Source organism: Schistocerca serialis, chromosome 7, assembly GCF_023864345.2.
Source record: "Schistocerca serialis cubense isolate TAMUIC-IGC-003099 chromosome 7, iqSchSeri2.2, whole genome shotgun sequence".
NCBI classification, from domain to species: domain Eukaryota; kingdom Metazoa; phylum Arthropoda; class Insecta; order Orthoptera; family Acrididae; genus Schistocerca; species Schistocerca serialis.
Genome location: NC_064644.1, coordinates 434023608 through 434048421, shown reverse-complemented (window position 1 = coordinate 434048421; position 24814 = coordinate 434023608). Strand labels below are relative to the sequence as shown.

General features: G+C 42.7%; 1 protein-coding gene across 2 annotated transcripts in view; it reads left to right on the top strand.

The window, feature by feature from the left end:
* Window positions 1–24814, top strand: part of LOC126412717 (lipase 3-like) — a 209981-nt gene that overhangs the window by 63414 nt on the left and 121753 nt on the right. For both annotated transcript variants that reach the window (XM_050082435.1, XM_050082436.1), the window contains exon 2: window positions 20172–20385. In XM_050082435.1, the coding sequence (XP_049938392.1) occupies window positions 20172–20385 (214 nt within the window). The remainder of the gene's footprint in view (window positions 1–20171; window positions 20386–24814) is intronic.

The window sequence follows — 24814 nt, the reverse complement described above, 5'->3', positions numbered from 1 at the left end:
TTAGCTTCGTGGAGTGGTTTCTCGAGTTTAGTATTGAGCTGACTGACACATCCATGCATCTTTGTTCGGAACACATTGTGAGAAGAAACTGAACTCTAACCAGCAGGACGAAGCAAAATAGAACTACATTTCAGCGTAAGTGACTGGTATCCAATTTATCTGCAAACCTTCGTCACAGGATATTAGCGCTGGTGCTGTCAGTTCGATCAGTGCGACGTACCATCAACGGAATGATACTTGTGGATTAGCGCAAGTCTAAAAAGCTGTCATCCTCGTAAGTCCACGATGATTGTTGGACACGACTTTCGACAGCACCGTTGTGGGTCACTGACAACGTGCCTTAAGGTCAGCATGTCGGCTACGAGACCATCTTGAAAGGGAGGCTGAGTTGCACGGAACAGGAAAGTGGAGGCAGCTTCTCGGAACCATGACGGCCCACACGCTGCTATCAGAGTGCGCATCTTCTTCGCTGAACGCCACTGAACTCTTTGATAACAGTTGCGCTCTCAAATATGTCTTGCATTGACTTTGTCTGCAGCTTGCCCCTGTCAACTTAATTTCGTTTCGTAGCCTCATTGTAAAAGTTTACAACGGTGTACAGTGGTCAGTGGAGATTATTCTGGAAAAATAAGAAGACATTTTGCGGCTACGAAGGCTTTCCCGGCGTAATAATTGATAATATTCTTCTCGGGTATGCAGCCGGATCACAACGTCTTCATGACACAATATTTCCGCGGTCCATCTGGCCGCCATCTTCAGGTGAGAGTGCTGGTGCACGAACTCGCCGGAACTGACTTCCTAGCGCAAGCTGCGGCCCCTATATAGGCCAGCAGAAGACCCACAACGCGTGCGCGAGAAGGTGCCGTGACTGCCCTCTAGCGCAGTAAACATACCGCGCCGCCAGCGGTGGAAATAGGCGAAATCGAGATATCGCTGTCAAAAATTAAAAAAATTTTTATTCCGACGATCGAAACACAGACCGTTGTTTTTTGATGTCAGATAACACCGGGTCCCAAGTCTTACTTAAAAGATAGCCCTTGTCTCTATTAAGAAGATTGTCAGATAACCGAATCTCTATGGATTCTTTTAAAACACAGTCCCAATAGCGAGATGCAGGGGCAACCATTTGTGTCTTGTCATAGAGCATTCTGTGTCCTTCGGTGAGACAGTGCTCCGCCACTGCAGACTTCTCAGGCTGAAGCAGCCGTGTGTGTCGCTGATGCTCAACACTTCGGTCCTGAATGGTCCGGATTGTCTGCCCCAAATTTTTTAATTTTTGACAGCGATATCTCGATTTCGCCTATTTCCGCCGCTGGCGGCGCGGTATGTTTACTGCGCTAGAGGGTAGTCACGGCACCTTCTCGCGCACGCGTTGTGGGTCTTCTGCTGGCCTATATAGGGGCCGCAGCTTGCGCTAGGAAGTCAGTTCCGGCGAGTTCGTGCACCAGCACTCTCACCTGAAGATGGCGGCCAGATGGACCGCGGAAATATTGTGTCATGAAGACGTTGTGATCCGGCTGCATACCCGAGAAGAATATTATCAAGAAGACATTTTGTTTGTATGCTCTGTTGTCTATGTTTTGGAACAACGCTAGCGAATAATTAAAACGCACTTGGGGTAGTTACTTTCACCTTTGATTTCACTCGGAAGAGATAACTAATACTGTGTTGAATGGATAAAAATTCCGTTAACTAGTTGTATTCTCCATAATCGTTTTACGTCTTCATACGACAGCATGTCGAGAGCATTCTGGAAATCTAGAACCTACTTTATCGCTTTCATCACCAACGTATGAAAGATCATGTGTAAAAATCATCAGTTGTAATTCATAGAAAAGACGTATCCTCATTTCGCACTTGTTTTATGTGTGAAGTTATTAAGCATTTTTTTCCGCAGTTAAGGAACTGAAGGAGAAATGTGGTAAGGTAATTAAAGTTCGGTGAGAAGAAATTAAAACTTTGAAGCGCGCCGATGATATTTTAATTCTGCGAGAGACAGAAAAGCGCTTGGAAATCAGTTGACCGGATTGGATAGTTGCCTTGAAAAGACGTTGTAAGATAAGTAAAGCAAGGCAACGTAATTTCGAATTAAATCAGGTAATCCTGAGGTGTTATGAGGAAATGAGTCACTAAATGTAGTAGAGGAAATTTGCTATTTGGGCAGCAAAATAAGTAGTAATGGGCAAAGAAAAGAGGGTATAAGAACCTTACTGACAATAGTAACAAAAGGTTTCTGAAAATGAGATTTTTTAGCATCGAATATAAGTTCAATTGCACCAAAATCCTTTCTGAACGTATTTTTCTGGAGTGTAGCCTTATATGGAAGAGAATCATGGATGGTGAACAACGCAGACAAGAGGTGAAAGGAGCTTTCGAAACGTGATGTTACGGAAAATGCTGAAGATTAGATTGGAGATCGAGTAACTAATGAAGAAATACGGCACCGAATTGGGGTGGAAATCTTATGACATATCCTGAAAATTCCAGGAATAGTCAATCTGTTAATGGAGATAAGTTTATGGAGTAAAAATTATAGAGAAATACAGTAAGCAGCTTCAAATGAATGTTTGTTTGTAGTACTTATGCAGATATAACCAGAATGGCATAAAATATATTAAGTATAGTGAGTAGCATCAAGTCAGACATCGAAATGATGATTGCAGCAGCAACAAGAGTATTTTTTACGATGCTGCAATATACGGATTTCAGCAATTGATATCTTACTTTGGATAACTATTGTTTTACTTTTTTGTGAACATGAGTAATCTTCACTTTGTTCCACTTTCTTGGAACTGTTCTGTGGGCAAGAAATGCACTACAAATGTAAGTAGTCGGCCGCAGTGGCCGAGCGGTTCTAGTCGCTACAGTCTGGAACCGCGCGACCGCTACGGTCGCCGGTTCGAATCCTGCCTCGGGCATGGATGTGTGTGATGTCCTTAGGTTAGTTAGGTTTAAGTAGTTCTACGTTCTAGGGGACTGATGACCTCAGAAGTTAAGTCGCATAGTGCTCAGAGCCATTTGAACCATTTGAACAAATGTAAGTTGAGAAACTAGTTACTCAGCGGTCTCGAGAAAAATCTCTTATAATTACCATTTGTATCTTCTGACTTAACAGATTTCAAAAGTTTCAATGCTGGGTATTTATTTCAATGTCATTCCTTAGACAAGTCTTGCGACGATCAAAAAGTGCTGGCGTAAAAGAACCTCCTTCCGGGTGCTGTTTTAAACCTGTAATTAAAATTTATACTTTCCTTTTGTCAACTTTTATTTCGGGACGAAATTCATTGCTGAGTGATAAAGTCAAGTATCCCGATCAGCTTAGTGATTTACATGGGAGCATGATTTTCTGATTTATTCTGAAAGCCTTTTGCTTCAGCTGGCGCAGTATTTGCGTCCATAGTATTATTGGTGTCACTCATATTAATGTATTGTGTGTGTGTGTGTTTAGCGCAGACAGCGTAGGCTTTTGTGTCTCCACCAAGTAGTAACATTAGTAAGGAGTCCGACCAGATCAGTATAAGATATCGTAGTCAGTGTGACGACACTCATCCTATGTTTAATAAGCTATTACGTTCCTTAGTGTCAGGTGGGACAATAGAGACTATCCTCTTCTCGTATAGTAGGAAATACATTTGAGCTACTCGTAAGATGACAGTGTGGCGCCCTTTTTGTGGAACGCTTGTTAGTGGTAGTCTGCTTCACTGGCACCTGTGTTTGCTTCGTGGTGGATGCGGCTGGAGAGAAGTAGATAACAGTTACCGCTGTAAACTGATATATGCTAACGAACGATCCTCGTCTGTTGACTGTTTTTCTGATGGTCTTAACTCATTACGGAATTTTTCTGCCATAGTCAAAGAAGTTATCTCTTGTTAAAGAGAAAGCTGGGACCCACGCTACACACAGTTTGAAGCTGTCCTTTTGTTGCAGTTTGAGCACGACGACGGAATCTCCACGGCTTTGCATATTTCCCTGTCTAAAAGCTTGAACTGTCTTGTTAAAACACTTCGGCTATTGAAGCCGAGGCTCTGTTCACATTGAAAATACGCTATTCGGGTTTGGCACCGTAACTTTCACAATACGAGGGACGTCCAATAAGTAATACAACATGTTATTTTTCGGAAACCGGGCTGATTTTATTAAGGATTCCAGTACACCATACTATTCACCACTCTTTTGGCTATAAAACTCTATTTTTAACATAATCTCCGCTCAATGCGAGGGCCTTACACCATCTTACTGGGAGGGGCTGTATGCTCGCATGGTCGACGTCGGAGCGAACGTCTTGGTGCATTAGCAGTCTCTCCATTATCCACGTACTGCTTCCCGCAGAGTGCACCCTTCAATGCGACAAACAAATGGAAGTCGGAGGACGGGAGATCCGGACTGTAGGATGGTTGAAGAAGAACGGTCCAAAGCTGTTGTGATGATGACAGACGCCTCGCCCAACGGCTTGCCGTGCTTTTGTTCACTTCCAGTTCTCCGTAGACATTTTTCAAGCGCCTATGCTACGATGCTCTGGTTTTCTATCAAAAGAAACTCAGTTCTGTGCTTGGAACGCACCTTCGTTGTTGTTGTTGTTGTTGTTGTTGTTGTTGTGGTCTTCAGTCCACAGACTGGCTTGATGCAGCTCTCCATGCTACTCTATCCTGTGCAAGGTTCTTCATCTCCCAGTACCTAATGCAACCTACATCCTTCTTAATCTGTTTAACGTATTCCTCTCTTGGTCTCCCTCTACGATTTTAACCCTCCACGCTGCCCTCCAATACTAAATTGGTGATCTCTTGATGCCTCAGAATATTCTCTACCAACCGATCCCTTCTTCTAGTCAAGTTGTGCCACAAACTCCTCTTCCCAATTCTATTCAATACCTCCTCATTAGTTATTCTACCCATCTAATCTTCAGTATCCTTCTGTAGCACCACATTTCGAAAGCTTCTATTCTCTTCTTGTCCAAACTATTTATCGTCCATGTTTCACTTCCATACATGGCTACACTCCATACAAATACTTTCAGAAACGACTTCCTGACACTTAAATCTATACTCGATGTTAACAAATTTCTCTTCTTCATAAACGCTTTCCTTGACATTGCCAGTCTACATTTTATATCCTCTCTACTTCGACCATCATCAGTTATTTTGCTCCCCAAATAGCAAAACTCCTTTACTACTTTAAGCGTCTCATTTCCTAATCTAATACCCTCAGCATCACCCGACTTAATTCGACTACATTCCATTATCCTCGTTTTGCTTTTGTTGATGTTTATCTTATACCCTCCTTTCAAGACACTGTCCCTTCCGTTCAACTGCTCTTCCAAGTCCTTTGCTGTCTCTGACAGAATTTCAATGTCATCGGCGAACCTCAACGTTTTTATTTCTTCTCCATGGATTTTAATACCTACTCCGAATTTTTCTTTTGTTTCCTTTACTGCTTGCTCAATATACAGATTGAATAACATTGGGGATAGGCTACAACCCTGTCTCACTCTCTTCCCAACCACTGCTTCCCTTTCGTACCCCTCAACTCTTATAACTGCCTTCTGGTTTCTGTACAAATTGTAAATAGCCTTTCGCTGCCTGTATTTTACACCTGCCACCTTCAGAATTTGAAAGAGAGTATTCCAGTCAACATTGTCAAAAGCTTTCTCTAAGTCTACAAATGCTAGAAACGTAGGTTTGCCTTTCCTTAATCTATTTTCTAAGATAAGTCGTAGGGTCAATATTGCCTCACGTGTTCCAACTTTTCTACGGAATTCAAACTGATCTTCCCCGAGGTCGGCTTCTCCCAGTTTTTCCATTCGTCTGTACAGAATTCGTTTTAGTAATTTGCACCCATGGCTTATTAAACTGATAGTTCGGTAATTTTCACATCTGTCAACACTTCCTTTCTTTGGGATTGGAATTATTATGTTCTTCTTGAAGTCTGATGGTATTTCGCCTATCTCGTACATCTTGCTCACTAGATGGTAGAGTTTCGTTAAGCCTGGCTCTTCCAAGGATGTCAGTAGTTCTAATGGAATTTTGTCTATTCACGGGGACTTGTTTCGACTTAGGTCTTTCAGTGCTCTGTCAAACTCTTCACGCAGTATCATATCTCCTATTTCATCTTCATGTACTTTCTCTTCCATTTCTATAAAATTGTCCTCAAGTACATCGCCATGCGTTCACTATGCTGTTTGTAGTAGCTTACCCACATTCCTATTTTCCTAGTCATTATTAAAGCTACTCCTGCATTACCCCTATTTGATTTTGTATTTATAACCCTGTATTCACCTGACCGTGTTTACAGACGCCATTTAGAAGGCTACGTATAATGCCACCACCAGTCGGAACTCCATGAAAGTATAGGAGACTGAAGAATATCCCACGATGTCCCACAACAAATTCCTCATGTTTTCAACCAAAATCGACCGAGAAAAAAAACGTGTTACATTGCTTTTTGAAAGCACCTCGTATTTCTCCGAAGCAGCTTCAGTTGCCTACGATAGCTAGTACTGTAAGATGAGCCTTGCTGGAAAATCTAAATATTTCGTGCTTACAGAATCTTGTACAAAGTATGTCAAAACGGCTGACACAAGTGTGATAATGTCGCGGTAGAAGTACAAAGTACTAATTCCTCATTATTTCCTAGTTTTTGGTTTATTTCTGTACTTTGTCCCAAAAATTTTGCGAAGGCAAATCTATGTTATTTCACATAAATATGAAATTATTTGTATTTTGTGAGATTAAATGAAGTAAAATGTTCAGTTTATTGCTCTGTGAATACATTCTGTCTGTTGGAATAACAAACGTAATTCGTTTAATTTTTTATCTGTTATTTCTCGAAGTGGATACAAAACCATTCTGCTCGTCCCAAAACTTATGAAAGGCACTGTATATTATTTTTTGAAAATAATTTTTTTTTAAATTCCATAAAAGATGGTTAAGTATATTTAATCCAAGGAACTTAAGAATAGGTGTATTTATTTCATGTAAAGTGTGTACAAAATTTCATTACTATATCATCAGAATTATGGATTTTGTGCATCTTTTAGATACTGTGTGTGTTTTTCACGAGCATCCGCCCTTAACCGCTCTCGGCCCACGCACGTGTCTCCATACCGCTAGGCAACTTCTAACTAACCAGTTGCTCACCGACCGACCTCTTTCTCTCTCTGTCCCCGTCAGCAGTTTAGCTACGGCATTGACAGAGCCGTGACGTCGGTGCGATCTCGAGGAACCCCGAACGTGGAAAGCGAAAGGTGCGGATGGCGTGTCTGTGACGCGTGTGGTGCTGCTGCACTAGCGGACCGCTAGTAACCCCGTTACACCGCTGCGTCATCATGTGACCGCAACACTGGAAGTTGCACATAGTGACAGCTCGCTACTGCACTGACCACTGCTAATATATTCGTTACGTTTATTGGGCTCAAACTCCGGTCTTCCATAAATCGATTTCACACTAGCGCTTCTCGATGGCCATCAAACAATCCATAATTTTAGTCATGTTGTTGTGACTTCCGAACTTCAGTTCCACGAACTGTTCGCACCACGTACACGTTGTACATTATTTGAGTTGTATCTGTCAGGCTGCTACTTGCTTTTGAAAATGTTAGCTAATTTGTGAGAAGCGAGTGTGTGTGCAATATCGTAGAAACGTATTTGATTGGCCAATCAATTGCTCATATAGTTGAGTAGAACACATATTAATATTAGATTATATATTTCTTTAATCAGGAACATCGAACTTGTCAACAGCTACATATATACTAAACACTTACCTAATTTGTGAAGTGTTAAGCCCTATCCCTTTCTGCATCACGGATCAGACGCTCGTGATACAACATTCCTTAATTTTGTGTGCCTTTACTTATTCGGACGTTTTCTAGCCATTGCAGGTCTCAACAAAAAAATGGAGTACAATATAATTCCACGAGTGATCATGATGCATTTTTCCCCACAATGCACTTAATTTGGTAAGTACATGAAAACAATTTCGTGGCCTGTATAAGATTTTTAAACATCTCCTCTTCTACAATCTCTTTCTCTGCCTCTTTGTTACAATTCACTGACAGCCATTTGGATACTGAACACAATCTTTATTTTAAAAAATTAGAAAACTACTCAGAATCATACTTAATTGTGCAGGCGAAATTGGAAGAAGTCATTTGTAAAACAAGTGACCCTCGCAAAAGTGTTACTTGAACAGTCCAACAGAATCGATATAGGCCTAATATGAAAAACGACAGTAAAAAATGATTTCCGAAATCCGGTATCGCGCTCATGTGTCATGAGAAAGTGGTGCAGGTTTCGAGTCTTTCCGTTTGTAGGCTAAAATGTGATAAGGAAAGTTTCTGTTACTGCACCTTTTCCGAAGTATTCTTTCTATCACCTCACTTCATCACTGACACTGACGTAAATTCCGCTATGTTACTTTATAAAACGAGAGTTACCATTATTATCTATTGTTACAGCGCGAATCGGTTCGTGAGCACAACATCTAACAAAAAAATGGTTCAAATGGCTCCGAGCACAATGGGACTTAACTGCTGTGGTCATCAGTCCCCTAGAACTTAGAACTACTTAAACCTAACTAACCGAAGGACATCACACACATCCATGCCCGAGGAAGGATTCGAACCTGCGACCGTAGCGCTCGCGTGGTTCCAGACTGTAGCGCCTAGAACCGCTCGGCCACCCCGGCCGGCACAATATCTAATAGTTCATAGATCTCAGAACTGTAGAAACACTGCCCTCTGATTTATAATTTAACGTGGAAGTTCATAAGACATTATATTCTGAAATGCTACCATGTAATCTTAAATATGACGCAAATAAGAACAGGCACAACTCACTGAAATTGTTTTAAGGTTTGGAGTGGCAAGAACTTTCGCAAAACGCAAAGCAACAACAAAAGTGTGACTAGCCAAAGGTAACCAAGACAAAACTGAAGATCTCATGCAGTTACTACTACGGATGTAAGAAGAATTGCATCCAATACCTTTTTTGCAATCTGTGCAGTACATCAGCTAATAACTTGAAAACCATGAGCTAGCGTGGTAACAGTATTTTCCTCAGTGGCTCTTTCTCCGTTGGCACTTGTCTCGGAAGTGCAACAGCAGTGCGAACTTACTTGTATAGTTGTAAATTTTATTTAAGAAATATCCAGTTTCTGCTTACGGTAGGCTACTTCCTCACAGTTTTTAAATGCAGTTGAAATGAACGCAATACATTTCTAGAACATGAGTCACGAGTGACCTAATGTGGAGGCATGGTCGTGGAAGGAAGGTTAAAGTAACAGACAGTGGAGGCAATAATAAAAACTAAACGTCGTCCGAACAGGCCTAGAAGGCTCGACAGTACCGACCGACCGCCGTGTCATACTCAGCTCACAGACGTCACTGGATGCTGATTGGTCAGCACACCGCTCTCCCGACCGTTGTCAATTTTCGTGACAGGAGCCGCTACTTCCCCATCAAGTAGGGGAGGTGATAATAAGCTCGCAAAAATTCCAAATTATGCTCAATTGAACTGACAGTCCAATATTTCAGTACTAGGTGATATATTTTATGTACAGATACAATTCAACAGACTGTGCGTCTTTACAGTACCGCCATGTACTAAAGACAAAAGCAATCACCACATATTAGCATCCACGCCGGCAACATTATTTAACGAACAGAAGAGCCATGAGATAAATTTCTTTAAATCTGAGATGCCTGAATCAGAATTGAATATTCATTCCCAACTGATCTAAAGAACATATCTACATCTACATCTACATCTACGTGATTACTCTGCTGTTCACAATAAAGTGCCTGGCAGAGGGTTCAACGAACCACCTTCAAGCTCTCTACCGTTCCACTCTCGAACGGCGCGCGGGAAAAACTAGCACGGACAAGCGAGGTGTAAGCAGTCTCTTTAGTAGACCTGTCGCATCTTCTAAGTGTTCTGCCAATGAATCACAGTCTTTGGTTGGCTCTACCCACAACATTATCTATGTGATAGTTCCAATTTAGGTTATTTGTAATTATAATCCCTAGATTTGTGACTTATCGCGTAATTGAAATTTAGCGGATTTCTTTTAGTACTCATTTGAATATCTTCACACTTTTCTGTATTCAGGGTCAGTTGCCACTTTTCGCAGCATACAGATATCTTATCTAAATCCTTTTGCAATTCGTTTTGGTCATCTTATGACTTTACAAGACGGTAAATGACAGCATCATCTGCAAACAATATAAGACGGCTACTGAGATTGTCTCCCATGTTAATATAGATCAGGAACAATAGAAGGCCTACAACACTTCCTTTCTCAACGCCATGTATTACTTCTGTTTTACTCGATGACTTTCCGTCTATTACTACGAACTGTGACCTTTCTGACATGAAATCACGAATCCACTCGCACAACTGAGGCGATATTCCATAGGCACGCAGTGGGGAACGGTGTCAAAAGCCTTCTGGAAATCTAAAAATATGGAACCAATTTGTCATCCCCTGTCGATAGCACTCATTACATCATGAGTATAAAGAGCTACATGTGTTTCGCAAGAACGATATTTTCTGAATCCGTGCTGACTATGAGTCAAGAAATCGTTTTCTTCGAGGTACTTCATAATGTTCGAATACAGTATGTTCCAAAACCCTACGGCGAATCGACGTTAGTAACATAGGCCTGGTATACAATCTGGATCGGAGGCCTAGCCATTATTAAGTGATTTAAGCTGCTTTGTTACACCGAGAATACCTGTTTCCATGTTTGTCATCTTGGCAGTTGTTCTTGATTGTAATTCAGGAATATTTACTTCGTCTTCTTTGGTGAAGGAGTTTCGGAAAACCGTGTTTAATAACTCTGCTTTAGTGGCACTGCCATCAGTGACTTCGCCGTTGTTATCGCGCAATGAAAGTATTCGTGTCATGCCACTGGTGTGCTTTACGTGTGACCAGAATCTCTTTGGGGTTTCTGCTAGATTTCGAGACAGAATTTCTTTATGGAAATTATTAAAGGCATCTCGTATTGCAGGACGCGCTATATTCCGAACTTCTGCAAAACTTTGCCAGTCTTTGCGTTCTTTTAAATTTGGCATGCTTTTTTTCGCTGCTTCTGCGACAGCGATCTGACCCGGTTTGTGTACCCTGGGGGGATCAGTACCATCAGTTATTAAATTATGTGATATATACCTCTCAATTGCTATCGATATTGTCTCTTTGAAATCATTCCACAATTTTTCTACACTTACACGATCAGATCGGAAGGAGTGAAAACTGTCTCTTAAAAACGCGTTAAGAGAATTTTTATCAGCTTTTTAAAATAGATATACTTTGCATTTCTTTTTGATGGTTGTAGGTGTTATAGTATTCAGCCTAGCAGGAGCTGCCTTGTGGTCGCTAATCCCTGTATTCGTCGTAATACTCAGTATTTGTCCAGGATTATTTGTTGCTAAGAGAGAAAGTATGCTTTCACAATCATGTACGCTTTAAGTGGGCTCATGAATTAATTGTTCAAAATAATTTTATGAGAAAGCATTCAGTACAATATCGGATGACGTTTTATGCCTGCCACTGGCTTTAAACGTATAATTTTTCCAGCAAATCGAGGGTATATTGAAGTCACCACCGACTATAACTGTATGAGTGGGGTACCTATTTCAAATGACTCAAATTTTCTTTGAACTGTTCAGCAACTGCATATTCTGAGTCGGGGCGGTAAGTAAAACGATCCAATTAATATTTTAGAGCGATTGTCAGGTATAACCTCCATCCATACTATTTTGCGGGAACTATCTATTTCAATTTCACTACAAGGCAAACTACTTCTGCCAGCAATAAATACTCCACCACCAGCTGTATTTAATCTATCCTTTCTGAACACTGTCAGATCGTTTGAAAAAATTTCGGCTGAACTTATTTCCGGCCTTAGCCAGCTTTCTGTGCTTAAAACTATTTGATCTTCCGTGCTTTCTATTGGGGACTGCAGCTCTGGTTCTTTCCCAACACAGCTACGACAATTTACAACTACACTACCGATCGTTTCTACTACTAGCTTACTGTGTTTTACCTACCCCCTTTTAGACGGACGCCCTTTCTTGAGTTTCCTGAGACCCCGTAGAAGCTGAAAACACAAACAGACTGAAGTTCCCCAAGTTTAACACGGCTGCAAAATATATCGGGAAAATAAATTAAATGCACTATCTCCAAAACCATGCTCTGTGAAGTGACAAAAGTCACGGAATAGCGATATGCACATAAGCAGATGGCGGTAGTATCGCGTGCACAAAGCGGAGAAGGGCAGTGCACAAACGGAGCTGTCGTTTGTACTCAGGTGATTGATGTGGAAAGTTTCCGATGTGACTACGGCCGCAGCCGCGCGGGATTAGCCGAGCGGTCTGAGGCGCTGCAGTCATGCACTCTGAGGCGCTGCAGTCATGCACTGTGCGGCTGGTCCCGGCGGAGGTTCGAGTCCTCCCTCGGGCATGGGTGTGTGTGTTTGTCCTTAGGATATTTTAGGTTAAGTAGTGTGTAAGTTTCGGGACTGATGACCTTAGCAGTCCCATAAGATTTCACACACATTTGAACATTTGACTTTGGCCGCACGACGGACTTAATAAAACTCGAATGCGAAATAGTAGCTGGAGCTAGACGCATGGGACATTCCACTTCGGAAATCGCTAGGGATTCAATATTCCGAGATCCACAATGTCAAGAGTGTGCCGAGAATACCACATTTCAGGCAATACCTCTCACCACGGATAACACAGAGGCCGAAGGCCTTCCTTTAACGACCGAGAGCAGCGGCGTTTGCGTTGAGCTGTCCCTGGTAACAGACAAGAAGCGCCGTGTGAAATAACCGTAGAAATCAAATGGTTCAAATGGCTCTGAGCACTACGGGACTTAACTTCTGAGGTCATCAGTCCCCTAGAACTTAGAACTACTTAAACCTAACTAACCTAAGGACATCACACACATCCATGCCCGAGGCAGGATTCGTGGAAATCAGTGTGGGACATAACGACGAAATTATCCGTAGGACAGTGAGGAGAAACGTGGCGAAATTTAAGTGGAAATGGTTATCATAGGCTATTTGGAGACCATTTTTAGCCGTTCATGATCCCAAACAACGATGGAATTTTTGTAGATGACAATGTACGATTTCAGAAGGGCACAATTGTTTGCGGTTGGTTTGAAGAACATTCTGGACAAAATGCGAGCGAGTGATTTGGCCACCCAGATCTCTCGACATAAGTCCCATTGAACACTTGTGGGTCATAATCGAGAGGTCAGTTCGCGTACAAAATGCTGCACTGACAAACATTCGCAAATATGGACGGTTGTAGAGGCAGCATGGCTCAGTATTCCTGCAGAGGTTTCCAACGGCTTGTTGAGTCCATGTGACGGCGAGTTGCTGCACTACACTGGGCAAAAGGAGATCCGACACGATTTTAGGAGGTACCCCACGATCTATGTCACCTCAGTGTAAAAGCAACACAAATGTGCAAGCCAGCAACAGTATCACCATAAACTGGAACGAATGAATGTATCTATTTCATACTCACAACACAAAGTGCCGTTTTACTAAACAGATCAGCTCTTGTCTCCACAGCAACAACCGAGAGAGAATGTCATTTTGATTGCCGACCAAGAGGCCTTGTACCTAGTTCTGCCGCCTTGCTTCCCTACTGGCTGGTTCCCGTGGAAGCTCGCAGAATTGTCGAGACGAAACTCACTTTCAATGCAGAGATGAGCAATAGCATTAATGGAGGTATAATAAGGGGAGCAAGAGCTACAGATTTACGTTGTGCGTTGCTCTGAAAAAAATGGTTCAAATGGCTCTGAGCACTATGGGACTCAACTGCTGAGGTCATTAGTCCCCTAGAACTTATAACTAGTTAAACCTAACTAACCTAAGGACATCACAAACATCCATGCCCGAGGCAGGATTCGAACCTGCGACAGTAGTGGTCTTGCGGTTCCAGACTGCAGCGCCTTTAACCGCACGGCTGCGTTGCTCTGAAGCCGGCGCCGTAATTTCTATTGTGTGTACACAATAGTTGTTTTAAAATGGTAAACGTTACAGTGCTTTCGTGAATAAGACAATGTCCGAAAGCATTTTCAGACGTTTTTGTGTTCTTAAATGCGTATTTGATCGATTAATACGATGCATTTCGTCTCGTTAACGTTATCTTTCTTTTTCTCATACGTTTCGAATAAGCAAGACGTATGTGATACGAAAAGGTTTTCTTTTTCTCATACGTTTCGAATAAGCAAGAAGTATATGATATGAAAAGGCTGCTTTTGTAATACAGAATTTTCCTTAACACTGGCTGAAGAAATTGATGTTCGGTCTACGTCGTCTTCCCGAAAATACCGGTTGCGTATTTTGCTATGTTTGGTCGTTTTCCAATGATACCGTCACATAGCATTCACCCAGAGAGCTTTCTGCATTGGACTGATAGCTAATATGAAGTCAAATGACGGAAATAAAAGCGCTACTGAGTCGTACACGGCTCGTGTTCATGCCATTTACTCATTGTCATCTTCTATTACGGTACTGCCGCCTCGTTTTCTTATTTCATTTACTGGCATCACTAAGTTCCTGCCTTACTTGCCCCTCAGCGGCAGCAGCAGCGCGTATCGGTAAGTACACTGTCGTACCAACGCTGGAGCGAGCGATAGCATTTCCGGGTCGTCGTGTGTCTGGCAGTGCGTTGGAGACGGATCAGCAGTGCAGTCGGGACGCAGCAGCAGTGAAGTCGGGATCGGAGCGCCGGTGAGGCACGGACAGCCAGTGCTCGCCGACCGCTGGCAACACACATAAGCTGTCCAACGGAGGCAGACTGGAGTTGGACGACTGTTGGTTGGTCGTTCGGTTGGTCGACTCATCGGCCTATGTATATTTCGTCCTTTCACCGTTTCCGGGGCTGGGCAGTTGGTCGGTTGCCGTGGAGCAGCGAGGAAATCTCCACGGCGCGTAGTTTGGCCGAGGCCGTTGGTGGCATCTACACGCGGTTCGAGTGTGTGGTGCAGTTCCCATTGCTACGAGATCCGTGGCTCACCGATCCTTGACACGAAAGTTGGGTTTTGACTTCATCTACCAGCAAGTCACGACTGTTCGCATTGTGTCGTTTGGATTTCGTTGTCGGCTGATGGGACATTTCCGCGAGCAACAACGTGTGTTTTCAAGTTGGCAAATTTTAGCCACCCTCCGGTGGAGTTTATCTGTACTTAGTTATTTTGAATTGAAGTGCGTCAGCGGAATCTTCCGCCTTGTGGCCGTTAACGTTCCCGTTACCTGCCGTGGCCGTTGACGTAAATTCAGGCATCGTGTTGTCACCGTCCAGCACAGTGTGTAGATTGACAGCTCAATGTATACTTGGTTGTGGGCGCCAATACCTTTGACGTTGTTCCATTGAACTCCCTGTCTTGTGTTGGTCGGGTGGAGCGGAAGTTATGTTGTCGGTGGGTCCGTTGACTGTCTGTCGGTTGGGTTGTCGTCGGATTGAGAATGGTTGGGCCGACTGCCTATCTCACCTAAGCGAGCGTTAGTGTTTGAATTCCAGGCTGACCCTCAGAAACTTCTGAGCGCAGTTGGGTGTACTGCGTTTTCTTATTTGTTCTTGTTGTTTCTATTTGTATGGCTTCTAGCAGATTTTTAAATTAAGGTTCTTTTGCCCTTAAGGCGTAAGATTGTCTGGGCCTTCTGCCTAATTAAAGAACTGTTTTAAGGTAAGGACAAGGCCTTTTAAAAATTTATTTTGGTTTGAGTCTTAAGTGGTGGGCCTTCAGCCGATTTTTTTTTTTAATTTAAAGTTGTTTTGGTCTTAAGGTGTGAGATTGTTTGGGGCCTTCAGCCTAATTGGAAGAACTGATTTAAGATAAGGCCTTCTCCCTTTTAAATTTCTGATTTGAGTTTGAGATTTAAGTTATTGGCTTTCAGTCAATTTTAAATTAAAGTGGTCTTGCCCTTAAGGCATGAGATTGTATGACGTATTCAGCCAGTTATTAAGTTCCAAAAATTAATGCTGTGTGGTTTTTTTTTTTAATTCTTGGCTCTTGCAATGTTTGGTCAAACAAATAAAGTTGTAGGTTCGAGTGTAACTGACAGCCGCTTATTTTCATCCCTTTCCACAATTTGAACTACCTGTCCTATCCCGCGGGTTTAGCACGGCGTCTCAGCTACAATAAAAGAAATCAACGCAACAAAAACTCAAGTATATAAAAGGATACATTGCTTGAACGAGTTCACTTGCTAATGAAATGTTATTCCTGTGCATTTACGACTGCAACCAGAATTGTTAGTAAGTGACGCAACCTGGTCTCCTTGATTGAAACATGTCCACCAGAAGCAGCTAACAGCTAACATGGCGGACGTCGACTCCTCTTATCATACCTGCATGATGCCAGCAGACATATATGTAACTGCAGAACTTTGAGGCAAACAAACCTTTATCGTCGGGGTCGTGAGAGCGTGGTGTGAAAGGTGTTTTGCACAACTGCAGACACCTGTCACATTAGGTTTGTATAATAGTGCATCATTGAAGTCCGCAGCTCGTGGTCGTGCGGTAGCGTTCTCGCTTCCCGCGCCCGGGTTCGATTCCCGGCGGGGTCAGGGATTTTCTCTGCCTCGTGATAACTGGGTGTTGTGTGCTGTCCTTAGGTTAGTTAGGTTTAAGTAGTTCTAAGTTCTAGGAGACTGATGACCATAGCTATTAAGTCCAATAGTGCTCAGAGCCATTTGTACTATTTTTTTGCATTATTGAAAAACGTTTACTGAAAAATACGTGCTCTTCGCTATACAGCAAATACAAAGTGAACACTATAAAACCGACAAACCAAAGGGACAGGTTCCTGACTGGAAATGGAGGAAAAGGTTGCTTTGACCATGTGTCTGGAAATGAATCATTGCCTCGGTAGGTGGCGCTGACGAAAGGCAGCTCCTCTGACCACGTGCCGTGTGTTCCTTGTGTATTGCAGCTGAGAGGGATAGTAGCGGTTGTCATGCAGGACACACATAACCGTACTTTGGTTTACCCCATGTTGGCAGGCGACTTGCCTGGATCTCCTACTAGGGTTCGTCTCAATATCCTGGTGTGCGCACAGTCCGCCACCTCCCTGCACGTTCGGCAGTCTGAAAGGACCGATTATCTCACAAACGGCCAAAAAGGGCTTGAAATATTGTGGTTGGTTTCTATGATGGTACTTGTTTTGGTATAGCTGTGCTACCTCTCGACTGTTTCTATCTGTTTGGCCGTACACATCTCGGCTTCTTCCAAACGTGAATACCTCACATTCTGCTGCTTACAGTACGCTACGTCAGTCACACGTGCTCAGAGGAACTGTCATTCGTCAGCGCCATCTACCGTGGCAACGATGCATTTCCGGAGACATGTTCATAGGACCTTCCAATCACCAGTCCATCCCTACAGTTTCTCGGTTTTATTAATGTATGAGTACGGGCTGTAGACACATCTGGAAGTTTGGGACTGGTCGTGAATCACGCTCGGATATCCAAATGGTAAGGTGACCGCTCGTGATAAGCGGGAAATCCGGGTTAGAGTCCGAGACAGGGACACATTTTCACTGTCGCCAACCGATTATATAGCTAATGATTGTCCATATTTGCAACTGAGAATACATTCAATGTATTTCAAAATGTATAGTGTTTTATGTCGATAGCTAACAGCAGCCTAATATTTGTCATTCTTTAGGGGATACGTGAAATGACTAAAAATGCAGAATTTAAACGTTACGTGAATTAGTAACTTGCCACGAGTTAACTAACCCTTCGTAAAGAAGTTTGTCGGTACCAGTAACAGGGAGAACCATTTTTATGTAAAACATTTCATTTTTCGAAACATTTTTACTGGCGCTATGTTTTGCGTTAAATGTATGTGTGGTATGTATTTGACATGTGATTATTTGTAAACAAATAGGTGTGTTATGAGACCGCGGGAACATACACATGGGCCGCTTGTGTCAGTTAGGTACAACGGGGAAATACGGCAGTTTACGATATTAGGTTACCCAGAATTAATTATTTAATAATTTGGTGTAAAGTAATGTGATAGCCATAGGACAGTCATAGGTAAAGAAATGTTGATAATATGACTGGTGCAAAGTAGAAGACGCAGGGTAGCTGAGTGGCTATGATAAGTCACAGTCAGAGCAGAGCACCTTCGCAAGCGTTTTGTACGAGGAAGTGAGTCAGGAAGGATTCACTGCTCAGCTTTCGTGACGGTGAAACGTGTTTGCACCGTGCACTGAAAGGACTTATTAATTTTGAGCAGTGGCGAAATTTAGGAGACTATAATGACTTTGAGAACTTTCAGGTACCGATTTATGAGACGTTTACGGAAATTTCGAATTTTTCTTTGCGCTCTGACTTATTTCGAATAATCTAAAATCTCCTCATGGCATGCTGTGCAACTGTAACTTAGAACTGATAATCCGAAGTCAATCTTGCAATGTACTGAGCGAGTATTCGATCCACAGACAATCAGCTGATCTTTTTGGTAACGGGTCAGGGTGAATACCTTAAACTGACAACTGAGAGCGATTGTGGTGCGTGTGAAAGTCACACTTCAATCTGTGCTTAGTACGGACTTGGTAGTTAATTCACTCCTTAGTTAGCTAAGTATGAGGATGAAATATTTTATACAACCTGTTGTTATGTTTATTGCGGCTTGTTCCTGCTACAGCGTCTCTAGCCGACAAAATCTACTTGTCGCTTCAGGAAGGCATGGGCTGCAGACCACCGAAAAGTGAGTGGACATCCTTGAGTAGGCAACGTACAGATACTTGTGGCCACACATAGTGTGTTTTCTCACGACAGAGTTCGCAGCAACTTTGCATTCTCCTAGAACGCCTGCTAGAAATGTCCTGTGGGAGATGAAACCTGATTCCCTCACCAGGGAGTGTTTCTTGATTCATTATAAGTTGCTCAACCTGTCGATGATGCCAATTCCCCAACTGTTGTTCAATTAGAGGAAAAGTCACTCCATCTGCCTAGTTAGAACTTTATTAAATCCACACGACCAATTTCGCTCTTTATATTAGGCTCTTATCAAGAATAGCAGAAACTGCGAAACGTTAATACATGGTATGATGGGTATAAAGGTAATTTTGATAATAGGAGAAGTGAGACAATGCTTATATATGTACAGTACAAGTGCAGAATATAATATGCAATTTACGTTATGCTGTAGAGAAGCAACATCATATCATGAAAACGGTGTAAGTCACGTGAATTTAAAAAAGTTTCGCGCGCATTGACATCATGAGAAAAATGGGGGTGTCGCAATTATACAAACTGTATAATCCGGCACATTAAAACTGTTAACACACTTCGGTTTAAAAAGAACTATATTCGGAACTGTTTCAGAATTCATAGTATGAAGGCTTTCACGACCGGATGACATATCTTCTGGTAAACCTTGCGGGATGTAAGGTCGTGGTCCATGAAACTCTTCAGCTCCTAACGTTTCGTCCAGTGCTTCGCTGGACATCTTCAGAGGGGTGTTTCTCCTCCGGTGAGTCTTGCCGACTGACGGGTCGGACGTCTGAGAGCGACTTATGTATCGTAGAAAGTGGGCGTGACCAGAGTTACACGTGACGTGCAGAGATAACCTTTGTCAGAGATAAAACTTAACTATCGATCGTAATCTTGTCACGGATAAAACTGTCTAGCAATTCTGTAGTGCTACTGTTGGACAGTAGCACTACAGAATTGCTAGACAGATTTGCGTGACAAGATTACGATCGATAGTTAAGTTTTATCTCTGACAAAGGTTATCTCTGCACGTCACGTGTAACTCTGGTCACGCCCACTTTCTACGATACATAAGTCGCTCTCAGACGTCCGACCCGTCAGTCGGCAAGACTCACCGGAGGAGAAACACCCCTCTGAAGATGTCCAGCGAAGCACTGGACGAAACGTTAGGAGCTGAAGAGTTTCATGGACCACGACCTTACATCCCGCAAGGTTTACCAGAAGATATGTTTCAGAATTACAACTGCACTTGATAATGACCTAATATAAAGGATGAAACCGGTCGTGTGGACTTAATGACGTTCTAATTAAGCAACTGGAACGGCTTTTCATTAATTATTGATTCACCATCTGCAGGACAATCGCCTTCGTGTCGGTGTACATGCCCGGTGCTGTGTTTAGAGGTGCTGCGCTCGCTGTTGCAGCCGGAGCGCGTGCAGAAGTACGGCTACCCGGTGGAGGAGCACTGGGTGACTGGCGAGACGGGCTACGTGATGCGCGTGTTCCGGGTACCCCGCGGGCGCCCGCAGTCGCAGACGCAGGCCCAGCAGCCAGACGCTGCTCGGCCCGCCATCTACCTGCAGCACGGCGTCGTCGCCAGCTCCGACATCTGGCTGCTGCTCGGCGAAAAGTCCTTTCGTAAGTATGCGGCAGAGTGGCGACCGCTACAGGAGAAGCGCAAAGCTGCAGAAGCAAGCGTCACTATGCGAAAGACAGACGCCGTCTTGTATCCTCCTGAACCTTGCTGCGGCCTGTTTGTAGGTTTCCGACCTCTGTTGCAGGCCAGACAGTATCGTTTAGTTAGAATGGTTGTGGTTGTTGCCTTCTTCTCGTGTTGACTGGCGCCACTCGGTTTCGCAAGCGTTGCCTGTCCGCTAGTGGCATCAGCAGCGGTTATCGATATGTAGCAACTGTTGCCCTATCTTTGAGATCTTTGAGGCGACGTCGTTGTTTTTCTGTGTCTTGTGAATGTGGCAGTTCGGTTGGGGACTCAGGAGGAGCCAGGTTCACATAGTGCGAGAACACGCCGGGACCGCTGGTGGCACGCATGGACTGCTGGGTGGAACGGCTGTGGTCACGATGGTGCACGACCTCGTCATAAACCGGATCCTGCAGGCATTGAGTGCATTTCAATTCAGTTGAGCAACCTCCACCATTGTGACATCTCGTGATTCTCCAGTGACTTGGGTTCATGTTGCTGCTCGTAGTATCGGCGAGATGAAGAGCAGTGAGTGGAGTGCTTGGGCAAGGCGGATCTGATCAGCTTTCCTCCACTTCTTATTACTATTTACTGCATTCAGGTTGTGACAATTTGTTCAACCAGCGGTATTTTTCCTGACTGGTGGCCGCTAACACCCCAGTATGTAACGGCAGTCTACGTTTCCTCGCCTTGCCACTGCTGTCCGGTGAGGTGTGTAGTTTTGACAGCTTTCTTGATTGTAGGTTGGTCGGCGATTCTTCTACTCTGGTGGTAGTGATATTTTTCTAGTCCCGGGCGCTCTAAGCACAGTATTCTGCAGACGGAGTCCAGACCGCCGATTCTGGCTTCTGCGTATTTCTGAATCTTTGCATTTGGTTTATTGGACGTCAGGTAGCCTCAGCAAGATTATCATTAGTCATTCGTTAGAGAAGTGCGATAATTATCGCACATTCAGCTTAACAGCTCATGCATCGAAGCTGCTTACAGAAGAATGGAAAAGAAAATTGAGAATCCGCTAGGTGACGATCAGTTTGGCTTTAGGAAAAGCAAAGGGACGAGAGAGGCAATTCTGACGTTACGGCTAATAATGGAAACAAGGCTAAAGAAAAATCAAGACACTTTCATAGGATTTGTCGATCTGGAAAAAGCGTTCGGCAATATAAAATGGTGCAAGCTGTTAGAGATTCTGAAAAAAGTAGGGGTAAGCTATAGGGAGAGACGGGTCGTATACAATATGTACAACAACCAAGAGGGAATAATAAGAGTGGACGATCAAGAACGAAGTGCTCGTATTAAGAAGGGTGTAAGACAAGGCTGTAGCCTTTTTGCCCCTACTCTTCAATCTGTACATCGAGGAAGCAATGATGGAAATAAAAGAAAGGTTCAGGAGTGGAATTAAAATAAAAGGTGAAACGATATCAGTGATACGATTCGCTGATGACTTTGCTATCCTGAGTGAAAGTGAAGAAGAATTAAATGATCTGCTGAATGGAATGAACAGTCTAATGAGTACACAGTATGGTTTGCGAGTAAATCGGAGAAAGACGAAGGTAATGAGAAGCAGTAGAAATGAGAACAGCGAGAAACTTAACATCAGGATTGATGGTCACGAAGTCAATGAAGTTAAGGAATTCTGCTACCTAGGCAGTAAAATAACCAATGACGGACGGAGCAAGGAGGACATCAAAAGCAAACTCGCTGTGGCAGAAAAAGCATTTCTGGCCAAGAGAAGTCTACTAATATCAAATATCGACCTTAATTTGAGGAAGAAATTTCTGAGGATGTACGTCTGGAGTACAGCATTGTATGGTAGTGAAACATGGACTATGGGAAAATCGGAACAGAAGAGAATCGAAGCATTTGAGATGTGCTGCTAAGACGAATGTTGAAAATTAGGTGGACTGATAAGGTAAGGAATGAGGAGGTTCTACGCAGAATCGGATAGGAAAGGAATATGTGGAAAACACTGATAAGGAGAAGGGACAGGATGATAGGACATCTGCTAAGACATGAGGGAATGACTTCCATGGTACTAGAGGGAGCTGTAGAGGGCAAAAACTGTAGAGGAAGACAGAGATTGGAATACGTCAAGCAAATAATTGAGGACGTAGGTTGCAAGTGCTACTCTGAGATGGAGGTTAGCACAGGAAAGGAATTCGTGGCGGGCCGCATCAAACCAGTCAGTAGACTGATGACAAAAAAAAAAAAAAAACGACTGCAACTAGTCTGAGTTACCATCTTGTGAAGTGAATGCAACTCTTGGCTGCCTATCTCATCGCTCGCGAAAGTGTTTTTTTTTTTTTTTTTTTTGCCATACCTACTTAGATGTTGATTCCTGGTGAACCATCTCTGAATGGCCCTTGTGTTTTATTATTGTATTTGTTGGTTTATTGTATGTTTCTAAATTTTTTATATAACTGCCATTCTTGGTGTTATAGCAGGTTTAAATGATTATGCTACCAAGGTTAACATCATTTTGTCTCATCTGTTTGGTGATCAGTTGCTTGTCCTTTTAAATTAACTTTTGCTTTTTCATCGTTGTTTTACAGTAAGTTTGTTAATTTTTTTATAATTGCCCTTCTTGGCGTTAAAGGCCTTCAACCGTGACTGTGGTTACTAGCCTTAAAATTCTAATTAGAATCACATTGGCTTGTTTTTAAAAACAGTTTTTTCTGTGTCTGTATTTTACGCTCATTTGGTAAATTGCAACGCACTGAAAGCACTACTAATTACACAGTTGTTTATTCCTTCATTAATAACATGTGACATCTTGATTTATTGCTGAGTCTGGAATTACCGTGTTAAAATAAATGTGTGCAATTGCAAAAGTGAACCAATAGTAACTGGTTACGGTTCTATCCACAATCATAACCGAATCCTGCCTTCAGTGACTACCAGGTTACACCTCCTTTCAAGACATTGTCCATTCCATTGTATTACTCTTCCAAGTCCTTTGATGTCTCTGACAGAACTACAATGTCATCAGTGAACGTCAAAGTTTTTATTTCTTCTCCCTGGGCTTTAATTCCTACTCAGAATTTTTCTTTGGTTTTCTTTGCTGCTTGCTCAATGTCTAGACTGAATAATGTCAGGGATAGTCTTGTCGTACGTCTGACCTTTGTATCTGCACAGAAATGTTCTAATGTGTGCAAACTTAGCTTACCACTTAGCGCGCAAATGGATAAAACATCTGAACTGTCTTCTCAAGCCCAGGGTGTCAAACAGACATTCTAAATAAATATGACCCTGGCCCTGTAAGGCAGCTAATACCAGGTGCAGATCGTAACAAAAATTATTAGAAATGCTGCTGTCGCGTAACTGGAATGCATGAATTAATAAAAGTGAAAGGTCGGGGTCTATTAGAGAGAGACAAAAGAGCTATCCCGTTTTTGTTCTACATATAATTTATCAACTGTGCTTCCAGGAGTCAAGTGATACACAACAATCAGTTCAATTACTTTTGACAATCAATAACAAATTGTTTAATTCTTGGACATGTAAAAATGACGATTATTAAAATCGTTATCTCTGCACATGAAAAAATTTTTATCAGAGGAAAGAATGTTCATTAAAATCCCCATCTGGTCATTTAAATCTACGTTGTCATAGCTGGTCAATGCACTGAGTTGGTGCAGAATAAATTTGCTTTTTGAACCAATGAAAAACAAACTCTAATGTACATAATGTGAGTCTAGGTTAGCATCCAGTCTTTTGATATTCAATGGTCAAAGCGTATGCAAGTTGGAGTTAGCAAAATCTAGACTCAACATTTACTGTGGCCTAATGCGCGATGGCACTTTACCAAGTGGCATCTGCAATGGCGTTGTCCCCGTGCTGGGTCTGAAACGCTAATTCCCTACTCTGGCCTTCACTGAATTCACTCAGTCGCCTAATATGCTGCGAGAAACCTGAAATTTGCCGATTGACGAAATAAAAACTTGCAATCATGATGCGTACTTCGCCATCCACTTATAGTTCATAAGACATTCTATCCCCGGACAAGTCCTTTTATCCAAGAATGAAAGACTTCTCTGGGTCCTTGCCAGTTACACATACTACTCAGTTAGGGAGAAAACCGGAATGAGTCCTGAACTGCTGTTACCTGATAGTAGACCACAACAAAGTGCTGCATTGTACGACATACAAATATAACTTTGCCCGATTTTTGACTGCTGTGCTACCATACTGACCCTTACTAGTGAAGAAAGGTTTTGGTTAAATTTCCGCTTTCAGACAGAAGATTTACAAGCTTTTTGTTATTATCAAGGACGAAGAGTTTCACTTTTCTGCTTTCCTTGCTGAAGAGTAGATCCACAATGGCAAAGCAGCCAAGATATTTTTTCTCATACGAAACGTATTTTAATTTCA